We start from the raw sequence: 17,959 nt of genomic DNA, 5'->3' as shown, positions 1-17,959 counted from the left end.
ATTAAAAAAAGGTTGAACTCGATGGACATGTGTCTTTTTCCTTACTTACTATGTTACTATGTTACTCCCTTTGCCGGTATTGAAATCTGTTCTCCTTCAGATTAGTCACAATAAAAATGTTTCATTCGTAAGAAGAAACACCAGCGCTACAAGCTCAGGGGTAGACACCAAAGAAAGCAGAGAAATAAAATATAGTGTAGTATTTTGTAAAAAAGTTTACACCTCTTTGTACATTTACTATGGGGTGTGTTTTGATTTCTTCCACCGGGGGGGTTAGTTACCCTTTAACTGTGGTATTTTAGCATTATACGTGGCCACCTCCTGTGTGTAAGTAGTGAATACTTACAAATCGTGTAAAAACTTCTTCAATAAATAATGAATAAAATACAAGTTGCACTCATATATGTGTGCTTAAAATAAGCATGTAATCAGTCCGTCTGAGGGTTTCCCAATTCTGCGTTCTACAGTGGATGTTAGTTGCCGGGCGTTGTTTGTAGGACACACGATCTTGGTCTCATCCTGATGACGTCACTGCTAGCCCAATGCTCTCTGTCTGTGCTACATTCTGTCTGCCCTATGCTCCCTGTGTGTGTCATACTCTGTCTGACCTATGCTCCCTATGTGTGCAATACTATGCCAGACCTATACCTGACCTGTGCTCCCTGTGTGTGTGCCATACCCTGCCTGCCCTATGCTCTATGTGTGTGCTACACTCTGTCTGCCCTATGCTCCCTATGTGTGCAATACTATGCCAGACCTATGCTCCCTGTGTCTGCCATACTCTGACTACCCTATGCTCCTTGGGTGTGCCATATTCTGCCTGCCCTATGCTCCCTGTGTGCGCCATAATCTGCCTGACCTATGCCCCCTTTGTGTGCCATATTCGGCCTGCCCTATGCTCCTTGTGTGTGCTATACTCTGCCTGCCCTATGCTTCCTGTGTGTGACATACTCTGAACAATTCTCCCTGTGAGTTCTATATCCTGTCTGCCCTATGCTCCCTGTGTGTGCCATACTGTGCTTGCCCTATTCTCTCTGTGTATGCTGCACCCCGTGAACCTGTGGTATCCAAACTGAGGAACCATTGGAACCTTGCTCGGTGAAACATTAGTACACTACCCAGTAAACCATTGGTATTGCCCCCGGTAAGACACTTGTACCCTACCTGGTAAAACACAGGTACACTGCCAGATGCACTACCGGTGAAACAGTGGAACCTTACCTAGTGAACCATTGGTATCACACCCGGTGAGCGACCAGTACCCTAACTAGTGAACCATTTGTACCCTGACAGATCAATTACCATTTGGTACTGCACCCATTGAACTATTGGTACTCCTTCCAGTGAACCTAACTGAGGAACCAGTGGTACCGCACACAGTGAACCATTGGTACCATACCCAGTGAACTATTGTTATTGCACCCGGTGAGACACTTATACCCTACCTAGTGAACCACGGATACACTTCCAGATGCACCACCCACTGGTACTGCAACCGGTGCACCACTGGTACTGCACCCAGTGAACCATTGGTACCAAACCCAGTGTGGTATCAAATACGGTGGTACACTATCTGGTGAATCATTTGTACCCTGCTCGGTGAACTATTGGTATCGCATCCGGTGAGCCACTGGTACCCTACTTGGTGAATCAGTGGTACCCTACCTGGTGAACCATTGGTACCCTAAGTATTAAATCATTGGTACTGTACACAGTGAACTATTGGTATCGTAATCAGTGAATCATTGGTACTGCACACAGTGAACAATTGGTACCCTAAGTGGAGAACCACTGGTTTTGCTTCGTGGTGAACCATTTGTAATTTGCTCAGTGAAACATTGGTACCCTACCTGGTGAACCATTTGTATTGTACCCAGTGAGTCACTGCTACATTACCAGGTGAACCATTGGTACCCTACCCGGTGAAACATTGTTACCGCACACGATGAAACATTGGAACCCTAAGCAGTGAATCATTGGTACTGCACACAGTAAACCATTTGCATCGCATCCGGTGGTACCCTACCCTGTCAACCATAGGTACCATACCCTACCCTGTGAACCACAGGTACACTGCCAGGTGCACCACTTATTGGTACTGCACCCTGTGAACCACTGGTACTCCTCTTGGTGAACCTGGGGTATCCTAACTAAGGAACCAGTGGGACTGCATACAGTAAGTAAACCATTGGAACCCTGCTCGGTGAAACATTGGTACACTACCCAGTGAACCATTGGTATTGCCCCCGGTAAGACACTTGTACCCTACCTGGTGAACCACATGTACACTGCCAGATGCACCACCTATTGGTCCTGCAACTGGCGCTACACTCGGTTAACCACTGGTAGTCCTCCTGGTGAACCAGTGGTACCCTAACTCGTGAACCATTGGTACCCTAAGCATTAAACTATTGGTGAACCCTAAGAAATTAACCATTTTCTATTTTATCCGGTGGTACCCTTTCCGGTGAACACGTTGTACCCTGCGTGGTACCCTACCAGGTAAACCATTTGTATCGCACCTGGTGAGCCAATAGTACCTTACACGGTGAACCATTGGCATCCTACTCTGTGAACCCTATTCAGTGAATCATTGGTACTGCAAACAGTGAACCACTGGTATTGGATCCGGTGGTACGCTACGCGGTGAACCATTTGTCACTACCCATTGGTACTGAACCTGGAGCATCACTGGTTCTGCACCCTGTGAACCACTGGTACTCCTCCCGGTGAACAATCGGTATCCTAACTGGTGAACCATTGGTACTGGCTAACTGGTAATGTTAGACATTCTAATGGGGCTATTGACATGAAATTTACAGCAGATGTCAGTAACAACCCAATAATCCACACATACAAAGAGATCAAAACAAATACCGTATATGAGTATATACGGTGTATAAGCCGACCCGTGTATAAGCCGAGGTACCTAATTTACCTAAGAAAACTGGAAAAATTTATTGACTCGTGTATAAGCCTAGGGGCTGATTGAAAATCAATCTGTACTTTGTACAGGAACGCTCCTCTAGTCATATAGACAGCCCTGCTGAGAATAAGGATTGCACTTCCCCAAGCAAACAGCGTATAAGAAATTCAAATCCCGTAATATCGGATCCCTCACCTCCCTCTCCCATAGCGCATCAGGACTCTGTGACTGACGATCGCCGCCCGGAGCAGGTCCAGGAGCTCCGGGCGGCGCGTCCTTCCCTGCCGGCGTCGCTCCCAAAATGGCGGCGCCCATGGCCGCCACGTGGGTAGCGGCGCCGGCGCCTCTACCCACGTGGCGGCCATGGGCGCCGCCATTTTGGAAGGACGCCGGCAGGGAAGGACGCGCCGCCCGGAGCTCCTGGACCTGCTCCGGGCGGCGATCGTCAGTCACAGAGTCCTGATGCGCTATGGGAGAGGGAGGTGAGGGATCCGGTGAGGGATTGGCGTATGACCCGCGTATAAGCCGAGGTCGAGTTTTTCAGCACATTTTGGGTGCTGAAAAACTCGGCTTATACGCGAGTATATACGGTACTGTAAATTTGAAAGCCTTTGGAGTCAACCTTTAATAAGCATTTAAATAAATGTCCAAACAGTAAAATTAAAAAAGCAGTTGGAAGCAGGATTGACCGGGTAAAAAGAGGTTTATTACGAGTGGTGCTAAGCATCCATTTAACCAGCAATGATTGGTTAATCCCAGTGGGTATTAGGTATCTTTCCTGCAACCACCCTGCGATTATAAAGAGTACCCTTTATAGCACCGACCCCATCACCCATTTAGAGATCCCTCCCATAATGAGAAAAATTGGCCAAATAAAGGAGATTAATAACAAAAGCCTTAAGTAATATGCGAGAAAGGAGAGTGTAAGCCAAATTAGCAAATGGACACCTAGGTTGGAATTCAAAGTGCCTCGGGCACTTAATTCAAGCGATTATTTTAAGATTCTAACCCATGGTCATTCCACCAATTCCAACCTCTTCACCCTCATAATACACCACCTGATCTGTAGTACCCTTTGGTTGTATTGTACTGTGCCCCAGGCACTTAATTCCAGCAATTAGCTACGGTTCTGGCCCACGGATCATTTAACCAAATCCAGCCCCTGCACCCTGATGAGGCACCCTTCCGATCCGTATTCCCATTCTATCCGTATTCTTCCTGTCTAGAAGAGATTTCCTATCGAGCGATACTATTTGTCCTAATTGCGCAAAAATGAGACAATGTTACTATTGAGACAAATAATTGCAACATATCCACACTATGTTCTCCCAGTGTGATACGTTGTACAATAACCTACTTTATCATGTCACTAGTTCACAACAGACTTGGTATACAGTATATGCATAGCACATTAACCATTTAATAGCTGGACAGTAGCATTATTCCAGCATCTGAAGGGTTTCAGAGATAATTGGAATAAAAAGTATATCTGGTTTGTAGTATAGTTGAATCTTCAACGTAATAGGTATGAACTAAGTTACATAACATTAAATGCTTCTTAATCATCTGAATAGGATCTTACATGAGAATATAAGCCATAATTAACACGAGTGATTATAAATAATATTAACGTGGTTACATATGAGTAACTCGCTCTCTACATTGACCAAGTAATAAAGTTTATATTGTGCCGTTTAGTTATGGCAAGTAAGCCTAAATCATAGTATAACAGTGATGCAAAGAGCATTAGGTGACCAAGTCAATATAATACATTGTCGTAGCTATAACTGACGTGTCATTATGGACAATATTAGGACTATACGCAGATGTTTATATAAAGGTGTTCATTGTAATGCAGAAGGACTTTATGTGTTCATTAGAAATATCCACTCACTTTCTTTGGATAAGAGAGCTGTTTCCAGGTCCCCCTCTCTAATACCAAGAGACACCCTGGAGAGCCCCATTGCTTTTAGGCCCATACTAGAGGGATTGTGATTTTCAAAGAAATGTCGGCTGATAATTTTTTGTCGGCTTTAAGAAGGTCTAATGCATTTTCAATGCTGTGAACATGCTCCATGAGTCTCTTCTTAAATGGTCTGTTAGTTTTACCAATATATATTTCATTGCAAGGGCAAGTTAACATGTAGATAATGTTGTCTGTGTTGCATGTAAAGCTGTGTATGATTCGATGCTTTTTGCCAAACCTATCAACAACATGGCTACTATTATACATGTATTTACATGCCTTGCACTGCCACATTGATGTTTATTGCTGTGTAATAAAATGGCTTTTGACCAAAGATCTCTTAATTTAGGTGCTCGTCGACAGCAAGTCAGCGGCTGGGGGCCCACCATTGTAGATAGGACTGGGTCAGTGTGTAATATATGTTGATGTGTACTCAATACTGAGTCAATGTCTGGCCATTGCTTACAATATGAATCTGATGGGCTGTTCAGTGTTATGTAGTCGTCGCTGACGTGCCTCCAATAATGTATTTCTAGGGGTCTGGATTGCTCTAGAGTAAGCTTTTTGAATCACATTCCGTGAATAGCCCCTGTGCATTAGCCGTTCAGTCAACTCCTTCGCTCTCTTCTTAAAGCGCTGTATGTCTGAGCAGTTACGGCGTAGGCGACGGAATTCCCCCAACAGTCTATTATGAGGGGTTGGAATTGGTGGAATGACCCGTGGGTTAGAATCTTAATATAATCGCTTCAATTAAGTGCCTGAGGCACTTTGAATTCCAACCGATACTACCATTAGTATTTGCCAGTGCGGCTAGGTAGACATTTGCTAATTTGGCTCATACTCTCCTTTCTCACATATCAATCATTACTGGTTAAATGGATGCTCAGCACCACTCGTAATAACAATCTGCTTAACCAGTCAATCAGCTTCCTGCTTCTTACTGCTTTTTTAATTTTACTGTTTGGACATTAATTTTAAATGCTTATTAAAGGTTATAATTTAATTCAGAGTTCATGTATGGGAAGGTGCAATTATATGGGCCAGTTCTTCCATTTTCTTTTTTTCTTTGTATACAGATACTATCTGACCCTGCACACTATACACTGTGTTTAATGGTTGGTGCTCATCACCCTACTCTTTCATACATTTACAGGAAGACTGACCTAGACCCGCTTCAGATTGTTACAGCTGCGTCACACATTTTCTGCTCAGTGCCCAGATGGGGATTCTGTTATAATGGTGACTAGACCGGGAAGAAATGACGCACCCGGAGCTCTCTGGATCAATTGGCTGGTCTTACACCAGTCTCCTGCAGAAAGCTTTTGAGCCAAAATGAATCTGGAGTTCGCCCAAATAGATGAAGGGCACTGAAGGAAATCTTAAGTCAGATTTTCAAGGCTTTTCTCCAGTAAATTCACATTGAATGTGATTGCAAACTCCACAGAGGCAGCTACGAATGTGAACGATGTATAATTATGCATACATTTCTTGGTGCTATACAAAGAATATTAAATGGATGATCTGTTCCTTGGAAATACCCGTCCAATAAATCAGCCAAGTTCCTCTTCAAGGAGCAGGACATCTGCAACTGTTAGGGCACCCCAAGGATTATATTGACTTACCCGATAACACAAAGCTCCTTTTTGCACAACTGCACCAGTCCAGGCGCTCGAGAAAGCTTCTTCCTACCTCCTTTTTTCAAAATCCAGACTCAAGCACAGTAAAGTGAAAAAGCCAGCTTGGTTGGTCTAGTTTTTAACTACTACATAAAGAAAAGTAAGAGCCCGGGCCAACGCACTTTCCTACTGACAGGAACATCTGCCCAGGGCAGCAGGCAAGTTGCCATAATCCTTTGGGGGTGCACTCCCCACAGACAATTTCTTTTTCCCCTTTAAAGTATTAACAGAATGAGCCATGGCCAGCGCATGGGATGCTACAACTTTACACTGAAGCAATGCTCCAACAAAATTTCGATTTAAAGAGGTGGCCTTTGATTTTTCGACAAAGGAAAAAAGTTTGCCACCTAACGTCCTTGTAAAGAGAAATTCTGCAGCATCTCAATTGTCGTGCCTAGAGAAAGAAACCGCAACCCACATGGATTTTAATACCCTCTGAGCCAAACCCTGTGTTAAGAGAGCCAATATACCTCCTTTCAGACAAACGCAATGAGTCAGTCTATTAAACATCTAACATTCTATTCCAGATTAAATGAAACCCACTAGCCATTTCCGGTCACTTTTATGCTTAAAGGAGCAGTAAAAAAATGTTTTACTTAGATTTTCTGCATGCACTTCTCTTCAGAAACGGCGATGATCCATTGTGCGGCGATTGATTTCTCCTCCCAGATAGCCAGGAAGGAAAAAGATCACTGCACAACGGATCGTTGCCCTGTCACTGTTTCTGAAGAGGAGTGCATGCAGAGAATCAGTAAGTCATTTCTTAAAAGCTTTGTGATTTAAGTTACCCGTCTTGGTTTTTTTTTATTTTGTTACAAAGAAATTAAAAAAAAATGTTTGTTACTTGTGCCTTAATGTAAAGGAAACCCCTGAACAAAATTGGTGCCTCTATTACATATGGGTGTTGGTGTTATTGGGCCTTTAAAGAGGAACCATTGCTAGTGCAAGTGACTAAATTGTACTGTAGTTTTAAAGGACAGCTAATGAAATGAAAGATCTGAATAGACTCCATTTTATCCAAATAATCCACATTTTTTAAAAATGATATCCTTTTTCTCTGTATTAATAAAACAGTAGCTTGTACTTGATCCCAACTAAGATATAATTAATCCTTATTGGAAGCAAAACCAGCCTATTTGGTTTATTTAATGTTTAAATGAATTTGTAGTAGACTTAAGGCATTTAGACCCAAATTACAGAAAGATAAGTTATCCGGAAAACCTCAGGTCCCAAGCATTCTGGATAACAGGTCCCATACCTGTAATGTGAAAGGACAAGAAAGAGCTAGAGTAGTAATGTGAACCCATTGACTAACGCATTAGCCAAGATGAACACTATGCACCAGCCAGGAGTAATGAGCAGGACAAAATAAGACATCTTTCGAAGCAACACTTGCACCTTAAATAGTCAGACTTAGCACAAGCAATTCAGTAAAATATCACATGGATTTTATATGCTGCCCCAAGGCTTCTTCAGTTTCCCCTCGAGTAGGAAAATGCTCTGCAAATAGAATGCAAAGCTTTAGCTCTTTTCGTCTCCCAACTTTATTACACAGGTGATAACCAAGTGGGGTTAACCCCTAACAAGCAAGAAATCACATGTATGTTCATGTTTATCATCTAATTTTGCTGCCCCAGGAGACTTTACTGTCAGCAAAGATTATACACTGAGCTGCAAGCTCTCACTTACATATGTATGACTTTTCTTGCCAAGGACAAAAGTGTATTTTAAAAAAAATAAATAAAATTTTGCAAATGAAAACTACACATGGAGACCAGTTACTCAAAGTTTGTTTTATTTCAAAAGCTAGGATAGCTTTAATATCCATGTTATGGTGAATCAACACATGTAAAATACCTTACAATACATTAGATTCCAAAAAGGTACCAAAAAGTACAGTAAAATTTAACACTTCCAATACTGGAAATGTATGACAAAACAATATAAAATAAAAAGGTGGAAAGTGACACGGGTTCCCTAGGATGAGTCAATCTGTACAACTGGAGTAAGTCCATACTTATCTCCAAGAGGCAGTCCCTCGATGCAAAGTTGCAGCTTTAAGCAGACCCCCAAATCTGTTCAGTTTTTACCTATTGATTAAAAAACCTGCATAAGGAAAATATAACAGAAATGTTTATTATCGAGAATGTGCAGTGATTTGTCTTCAAAGTGGATGAAAACAAGACACTGCATACCTGACTTTAATTTTTTTTTTTTAAATGTTCAGTATGGCTTGTAGTTATTCTGGTGGCTCCCACGTCTTGGAGCTTTACCATAGTTTGCACTGCCCTGACCTAAAAGTGAACAGAATATTAAGTTTTCACACAAACTTTTCCCAAGGGGGAGGGGGAGAGGAAAAGGAACTTACTGTAGTCATAGCCTGGTCCATATCCATAATAGCCATAACCAGAATAATCATAATTTCCATAGCCTCCGTATCCTTGCTGTCCATATCCTCCATAACCTTGGTTGCCATAGCCCTGATTCCAGTAATTGTAGCCTTGATTCCAATTTTGGCCTTGACCTAAAAAGTTATAAAGTATTAGAGAAAACACAAATATTGCCGTATTAACACTTGTACACTGGGCATTTTAAAGCAAAGCTCAATCACCACAATACCCAACAAACTGATTTATAGCAGTGAAGAAAAGTCTCCACTTAGCAGCACAAGTTTATAGAAGTTGCCTAAGATACTTTTAGTGAATTAGTGCAAGACTAAGCCATGGGTATTTAGCCATTTCAGTTAAAGTAGAAATGATATAAAACAAGAATGTGTCAGTGCATTATACTCAAATAAGGAATGTGCTTAAGTGGTGTTACTTGAAAATGTCTGCAAAAACCCCAATCCTGCTGCCTCCTTTCTACTTCCTGCTGCACAGGAGAGCTGATCGGCACACAGCATCTAAGCTGACTGAAGTGTCTGAATGGAGGGCCATGATTGACTGGGACTTATGACACACCTACCCCCCCTTTCTGGAACAGAGCAGATCTATAGGGAGCTTCAATAAGGGACTGTTTATAATACTAAACTTAGCACAAAATGAACACCGCACCAGTCAATATTTCCTACAATATTAGGATGGGTATTTCAGCTATGCATCCAAAGATCACTGCATTAACTCGAGCAAACTGGTTTAGGGCTTTTGCAATTAATTATATTTTATTCTGCCTGGCTGTACTCATGAGCATTCAGACATTGCCTTTCATTGCAAGTTCTGTGTTTTCTGTATTTTCATGTGCTCAACATGTTAAAAGCACAATTGAATGCAGTAGAACCCCCCCCCCCCATTTTATGTTTTACAGGAGACCAGAAAAAATGGTGTGAAAATCCAGGAAAATGTAAAATCAGGGATACGAATTATGCATAATATATAGGTGATCACAAAGCGTAAAATTAAGTTTGTGTATAAGGCTGCACCAAGAACTTACAAAAATAGTCAAGTGTGTTTAAAAGAAACTAGAAAGGAGAGATACACATTGCAGCACTTACCTTTCCCCCCTCTGCCGCCTCTTCCACCAAAGCTACCACCTCTGCCGCCATACTGTTGCTGATACACTTCTTTTGGTTGTGCAATCTTTATCTCACACTAAAAGAAGCCAGAAGGACAGTCACATTTCCTGCCATGATTTATACCCAACATACTATACATTACACTCCAACTTACTACTTCCAGCTTGTGAGACAATGTAGCTCCTGGATGACAAATTCTAATGCTAAGCTACATCTCTGGATTTCAATATGCTGCTATAAAGCAAAGTCTGGGCCCGGCACTAGCAATCAAAATTCAAAGTGTCCCCTTTTCAAACATGACAGCACATGTGGAACAGGCACATTTATACCAAGGTCAATACCGACCTTAAAGTAATGTTAGGAAAGACCTGCCTCCTATTGAGGGATATGGTTTAGATATGGACTGAATTAATAAGCAAAAATAGAAAGAACCGTACCTTGCTTCCACTGACATTGTGGAATTTTTTCTCCAAGATCTTTTTCACGGGATCCTCTTCCTTAAATGTAATGAAAACAAAGCCCCTCCTCTTGTTTGTTTTTGGATCCATTGGAAGCTCAATCGCTTCAATCTAAAAACAGAAAAAACGGATCAGAGCTTGGCATGACTAGAAAAATTCAGGAAAACTAGCAGCTGTTATCCATGTGAACTTAAAGGGGAACATATACAGTACATATATATATTTATATTAAATACATAGTGATTTATTCTGGCCAAAAAGTCCCTTTGTTATTCAAGTGAGATTCTCTTAAAAATCAAATTATTTTACTATGGACCATTTTATGAGCACACTGAGCACAAATGGGTGAAGTAACTGCTGTCTAAATGTGGCAGCTCATTTGGCACATAGATTTGGTTTCTTTTTCTTTGCCTTCACTCCTCTGTAAGCAGTTTATAGAACCATGTACTAGAAAATCTGTTATCGGCACACCATAAGACATATGGGAAGGTTAACATTTTCATAGAAGAGATTATTCTTAAGGTCTCAAAGGGTAAATTTGACTCTCACTTTCGCTTCAGCAGAGTTGTTGGCCACAATAATTCTTAAAACACTTAAAGGGAACACATTTAAGAAGTTCACCACACTGTACCTACAGGCCAACAAAGTCCACACTGGGCCAACGCCTATCAATATAAATAACTGTCAAGATGACTTCTCCCTTGAAAATGTATAACACTTTAGAGGCAGATACATGCTGAACTGCTATAGCACCAGATCTACATTTCTTTTATCATTACAAGAACTACAGTCAGGGCAATTGCTTTAAACTGGTTGCCCGACAGCTGATCAGCCAATGTCCCACAGGTTACTTTGGCATTACTACAACACTTTCCTCCCATACAACCAAAAAAATTCCTGTTCCCATAAAATGAAATAGGCTTTGTGAAGCCCTACTTGGACTGTTGTGATCTCTAGAAAGAACTGTGGAAGTTAAACAAAAAAAAAAAAAAAAAAGACACTACCTCTCCAAAAGTTTCAAAGTATTCTCTTATTTGGTCTTCTCCTGCTTCTGGATTGAGCCCACCAACAAATATTTTCTTTATTGGATCCTTTTTCATTGCCATGGCCTTCTTGGGATCAATTAATCTGCCATCTAGTCTGTGTTCTTTATGCTCCAATACCTGCAATAGTAAGAGTGCTGTAAAATTTAAAGTAAACAGATCCAGGACTAACCATGGGGGCTTGCACAGGTACTAACCTTGTCCACACTCTCCGCATCTTTAAACAGAATAAATCCAAAACCTCGAGATCTTCCTGTATTTGGGTCCATCTTAATTGTGCAGTCAGACACCTCACCAAACTTTGCAAAGTAGTCTTTCAAGTCCTTTTTGCTTGTATCCCAGCTCAAGCCACCAACAAACATTTTCCTATGAACATCATAAAAGGATTTCTCCAGATTTAACTCATTCGCTGCATTGCAAAAAAACAGGTCACTGGCCAAGTGACTAGAATTTCAATGTAACCATTTCCCATGTATGCATAAATAGCCACAGAAACCTCCACGCAAACATTGGAAAGTCATAAGAATAAAATACAACCTAAAAATGAGAAGTTTTATTAGTAGATTGTTCCTTGGCATCTGTTCACTGCTATTTATTAGCACTTGGTTTGAATTATTCATTTGCAATAGTTTTTTATAATTACTTTGATATAACTTCTAAGAGTTTAACAGTAACAGCATAAAATGTGTGTTAAATAAATATATAATGCAGTGTTGCCCTGCTGTGTTTGCTTCAGAAACACTGCTATTGTTTATATAAATCAGCTGCTGTGTAGCAATGGGGGCAGCCAAAGGAGAAAAGAAGAGTTACAGAGCAGATAAGCTCTGTAGAAAATAATGCTGTTATCCACTATTAAACCTGTGCCATAGACTTTTCAATTTCCGCCATTGCTACAGAGCAGCTTGTTTATACAAACTAGAGTAGTTACCCTCGCAATCATGGGGTTCTGTCCGCTCCTTGTGCTACTATTAAAACAGCATTTCAAATTAAACAGTGTCTGCGTGAAGAGCTTGGCACATAAAGTAGGAAGAACAGTTATATTTGCAGTGATGGTACATACATATTTGACTGCAAATCATGGAAAAGTGCGCCAGTGTTATATAACAAATTCAGAGAAGCTTTATGGTGGTTTTATTTGTTAGCTTATGACATTTACTTAAGTTCTGACAGTAGGCAAAACCGTCTACGTATTTAAAAACATGTTAAAACTGGCCGTTGACCTTCACCACAAATAACCTATGACCTACTGAACATAAGCCCTTGGGCATCATTACAGGCTGCAACAGAGCAACTGTTTGATACATTAGTTGCTGCCATTTCTAGCTGCCAGCAGGAAAGTGCTTTTTAAACAAGCAAAACATGATTTGCGCAATGCCAATATTCTTTGCTTGCTTTAAATTATGTTTCAATTGTTGCCTTTATTAATTAATTGTTGCCGCATGAAATCTCAGCAAGTAACGTTTAACACAGAGACTCAGTTGCATCTTATAGAAGTGTCATTTGAACAATTTGACAGTTAGCCGTGAGGCCCACAACTGACCCTTTTATGCATAAACCCTACTCATAAGCCTTTATAGAGGACCCAGATTAAAGCCACTCAACATTAAATACATGCTACAAGAACTTCATTGTAATTATCCATAAAGACAATGTATAGAAAAGTTAGGTTATGAACATATAATGAATGGTGAAACAGTGTAGGAATACATTCTCACAATACAGCCAATATGTACACAGAGCATGACTTATACATCAGACATGTTTTACACCAACTGTGACAGCTTGACTGTATTGTAAATGCACTGCCTCAAGCCGCACAACAATCCCTAGGAAAAAAGATAATTACACTTTAATGCAAAGTTTGTTAGAGGACTCCCCAACCAGGCTTCTGGGTTAGGAATTGGTTATTCTCACTCAATACAGAGAAGTAGCTAAATCAACATATCAATGATTATTAACCACCATCTGTTCAAGTACAGCACTTGCCCCAAGGAAGCTCTATGTGCACCTCCTGCATTACAATATATATTCCTCTCTGCAACATGGGATCAAGTGCATGTCAATTTTACTGGCTACAAGTTTAAAAGGAATAAGCCAATTGGGTTTTGCGTAATTACATCAATGATATGCATCACAGACCAGTCATTTGTACAAACTTAAATCAGAATCTTATATGGTGGATTCAATGAACGGTTATGCAAGGAAAGGCATTCAAAGCGGAGGGAAAGAAATGTTCTCGATGCAGCATCATTGGTTAAAGAAGATGTTAAAGCCAAAGTAAAACATAGCCCAATATGTTATTCCAAGCAACTTCCATTTAGTAATTACTGGATTTAGAACGCAAACTGTAATGGACAGAACTTTTGGTCACTCTCTGCACTGCTGGTCCTGGGAGCTGAAACAAAATAGCAGATGTTGCCCCATGCTCCTTTACAGATATGTTAACTGTCAGACTAATTATCTCCTGATGCCATTGGCAGTGTAGCAGAACAGAATGCCTTCAACGGGACAGATATCCTCAAAATAAGTCTGATAAATGAATACTGAAAAGTTGCTTAGAATTACTTATTTTCCTATAGAATGCCTAAAAGAACAAACTTTATTAAACTGTTAAAGGGGTTGTCCACCTTTAAATGAACGTTCACTGTGATACTGAGAATTTGTAATTGGTCTTCATTTTTGGTTATTTGTGGTTTGAGTTAACCATTATTGAGCAGCTCTTCAGTTTCAGCAATCTGGTTGCTAGGTTTCTAATTACCCTAGCAATCATGCATTGATTTGCATAAGAGACTGAAATATGAATAGGAGAGGCCTGAATATAAAAGGAGTAATAAAAAGTAGCAACAATAACATTTGTAGCCTTACGGAGCATTTGTTTTAACATGGGTCAGTAACCCTCATTTGAAAGCTGGAAAGAATCTATGGTAATTTCGACTCTGGCAACCAGATTCAACAGTCTACTCACAAAAAGGTTTCATTTCAGAATTAGGACATCCAGATGCACTGAACCAGGTAGCTAGATAGCAATGGCTGTTGGGGGGAGGGGTGCTACTTTATATTACCAGATGACACTATTTAATAAGGAATTTTTTAACTGACCCATAAAAAAAATGCTCTGCAAGGCTACAAAGTCATTGCCATCATTACGGTCTAATATAAGTAACTGGAGTTACTCAGCGAGTCCAGTTTTATAATTACTTATAATACACAAAAGCAATGAATATCTTGTAAATTGTATCCTTATAAACGGTTAGTTCTGATGTCATCAGTTATCAACGGTGAGTTCTGAGGTCATTTCTGTCACATGACTCACCGTATTATAATAAAGCACACCCAGTGGCAAAATAGGAGGATATTAGAAGTTACCTCGGTAACATAATATAATTTACAATAGGGGGTACTTTATTCACTATATATTAGATGTACCATGACCTGGATGAATGAAAATCTTCATAGTCATACTTTCATTACTCTTCTATCAAGGCCCTCTATTCATATTCCAGTTTCTTATTCAAATCAATGCACGTCGCTATGGTAATTTGGACTCTAGCGGCCAGATTGGACACCCTACTGCGAAAAAGGTTTCATTTCAGAGGCATCAGATTTGGGACAGCCAGATGCACTGAACCAGGTGCCTTGATGGCTGTTGGAAGAGGGGGTGTTACTTTAAATTCCCAGATTGTCACTCAATGTAATAAGGCCATGGTCAAAGATGGTGAAAAATATTTGTGGATTTTTAGGACATTGCTCCAACATAGACAAAGCAAATGTGGAACACATCTCACCAATACTTGTGTCAAGTGAATAAAACGGCAAGATGAGAATAGTGTGGGCCTAGAAGCAGTGGCTAGACTGGGATGACAAGCAATTAAGATTAATATGAGAGTGAGGCCTAGATATGTTCTCTGTGGAGTTGCCATGGCTGCAGCATCCCTGGTTCAGCCATTGTGGAGTCGCACAACATGAACTACAAGTGACTCTGTATCTCACGCGCCACTAATGTAACAAATTAGACTTCCTAGAAAAACGTGCGACTAAAGTGCACAAAGAGCATGCGCTGTTAGAGAGATAGCGTCTCAGTGCGAGACATGAGTAACCCCCCTCCCCCGACACACAATGGCGCGAATTAGGCATCGGAACAAAGAAAGCGCCGACACAAATCCCCCCCAAACCCGATAGAAATAGAAAAAGATTAAATGAACTTACACTCCTTCAGTTAAAGGGGAAGAAATATCAGCTACGCAGCCTGCGTCATCTTCGCCTTTGCTCGCGTTTATCTGTTCGCCTTCCGCGCCGTTTTGGCCTGCGGGCGCCTTATCCTCGGCTGCCTCCGCATCGCAAGCTTCGTGGCCGTTCTCGGCGTTCGTTTCTAGACACTGCTGCTCGGTGTCGGACATGGTGATGCTTTTGAGAAGTCACTGAAAGCCTGGAGGAGGGGAGGGGGGAAATAAGCGTTAGAGAGCGTGAAGCACGTGAAAAGTAACGTAGAAGCGCACAGCAGGCCTCGATCACACACACAGGCCGATAATCGCGTAGGCCCCGGTTATAAAGGCGCCGATGTAAGAGATTCTATTCTTTATCCGCTCAACCCACTGCGTTACAGAGACGTTTAAATCACATTTACTACAAACCGGGGAGGTACAAACGAAAATCGAGCGGGATCCCAGCAGCCATTTCATCCCCAGCGAAACTAAAGGAACCAATCACACATCACCGCGCCCGCCATGCTGCGTATATCTTAATAAACACAAATCTACAACAGCGGCCCCTTACGCGCAATTAAACCCACGCAAAATCCCTCCAATTATCACCCCGTTCTTACACAAGCGCCAACAATCGCCAAATTCCTCCAAGATGGACTCTCCCGACAATGCCAACTCGTGGCTTCCTTTATAGAAGCCGGATCGCCGCACCCCGAAACATAACGCGCTCTGGTTGGCTAGCGCGCCACGGCCATTACATTGATCAGCGCTTGCTATTGGTGCGTTTTGTCCGATGAGCGGGCGGCGCCTGTGAGCTCATCTAAACATCGCGATATTTTTTTTTCTTATATAAGTCGTTCTACGTTAACTCCATCATTAAGGTTCTTAAGTCGGTTTTGTGATTACGCGAGGAGAAAAATAAAAACCACAAAACGCTTTTTATGGAAGTTTTAATATATAGCATCACCACATAAACTCATTGGTTGGGCCGAGTGTTTCCTGTGTCGTTATAATCAATAAATGTAACCCTTGCAATAAAATAAAGACGTCAGTCTGTTCGATAAGTCGCTGCAAGGAAAATATTAAATTTCTCTGAGGTGGGAATTCGGTTGAGGAGTGAAAATGGCGAGAGTGTGTAGTGGGAGAGCGTTTCCATTTGAGCTGGGGGGGTGAGGGATTACACACAAGTCTGTGCGCTTGAACAGATGGGATGCGCGACTGTCCTAGAAAGGATTTATGCTGACCCCTGCCTGCTTATTGCATCTCCCCCATGCACCAGCTACAATTACTGCAACATTGTTCCCTCAAATGTTATTTTCAGTTGTAAAAGTAGGAGAGCAGAATGTTCCACCTCAGCTGCAGCTTCCTCTTTTCAGACACATGGAGCGTTATTCTTTGCCAGATGGAATAAAGCCATATAATACACAAAAGCTATGAATATCTTGTAAATTATATCCTTATAAACGGTGAGTTCTGATGTCATCAGTTATAAACGATGAGTTCTGATGTCATTTCTGTCACATGACTCACTGAAATTTGTGAGTCATGCTTTTATTTGAGCCTCGTGCTTTTATATGTTCTTGAAACTCCTCGGTAACTTATAATATCCTTATATTTTACAAGAGGGGGTACTTTATTCACTATATAATCTACACCTGCCACCCTCCATTCACGTTTGTCTCACTAGATCTTTTTAGGCCCCAAAACATGCTTGGAACAGTTTCAGATTGGTGTTTATTGTGCACACCAGCAGTCACCCTCATTTAACACCCCCAGGACACCACACCACAGTTGCAGGCCAGTTGGGTGCTCTTAATTTGCGGCTGAATCATAATCATATTCTAATCTCACTTTCTCATTTACCCCAAAATTTCCACGTCCTAGGCCCGAACTCGAGGGGGTGAAGTCTTCCGATTCGCTGAGAGGAAACGTACCTACAAACTACACACAACATGACTGATGGATGAAGACGTGGCTTGTGGCATTCGCATCCGAAAGTCGTGTCGGATGCATGTAGTTTGTAGATGGGATGTTTCTATAAACAACATTATAACATTATATTCGGCGCTTCCGACTGGTCACCTGCGTTTACTCTCAGCGGGTCAGATCGGAAGACATTGCGCTGTGGAGTTTGGGCCTTAGGGCTGAAACACGCTTCGCGGCTTGGTCCAAATTGA

General features: G+C 41.4%; 1 protein-coding gene across 3 annotated transcripts; it reads right to left on the bottom strand.

Moving 5' to 3' along the window:
• Positions 1–8,346: 8,346 nt before the first annotated feature.
• hnrnpab.L (heterogeneous nuclear ribonucleoprotein A/B L homeolog) lies at positions 8,347–16,559 on the bottom strand. 3 transcript variants are annotated; one of them, NM_001087020.1, is given in 9 exon segments: positions 8,347–8,674; positions 8,764–8,862; positions 8,937–9,092; positions 10,059–10,155; positions 10,517–10,648; positions 11,542–11,700; positions 11,778–11,946; positions 15,787–16,006; positions 16,403–16,426. In NM_001087020.1, coding segments are annotated over 7 exon segments (975 nt in total). In that variant the 5' UTR covers positions 15,978–16,006; positions 16,403–16,426; the 3' UTR covers positions 8,347–8,674; positions 8,764–8,791.
• Between the last annotated feature and the right edge of the window lie 1,400 nt (positions 16,560–17,959).

The sequence above is a fragment of the Xenopus laevis genome, chromosome 3L (assembly GCF_017654675.1).
Source record: "Xenopus laevis strain J_2021 chromosome 3L, Xenopus_laevis_v10.1, whole genome shotgun sequence".
Classification (NCBI taxonomy): Eukaryota; Metazoa; Chordata; class Amphibia; order Anura; family Pipidae; genus Xenopus; species Xenopus laevis.
The sequence above is the reverse complement of the archived record's forward strand: the minus strand, read 5'-3'. Positions and strand labels throughout refer to the sequence as shown.

Excerpts from the sequence above, each read along its gene's own strand:
- hnrnpab.L (XM_018242130.2), bottom strand. The coding sequence starts at position 15,977 with ATGTCCGACACCGAGCAGCAGTGTCTAGAAACGAACGCCGAGAACGGC. Across the intron at positions 11,701-11,777 it reads ATGCGGAGAGTGTGGACAAG|GTATTGGAGCATAAAGAACA; the intron begins GTTAGTACCTGT and ends TTACTATTGCAG. Across the intron at positions 8,675-8,936 it reads TGGACCAGGCTATGACTACA|GTTTTTTAATCAATAGGTAA; the intron begins GTAAGTTCCTTT and ends TTCCTTATGCAG.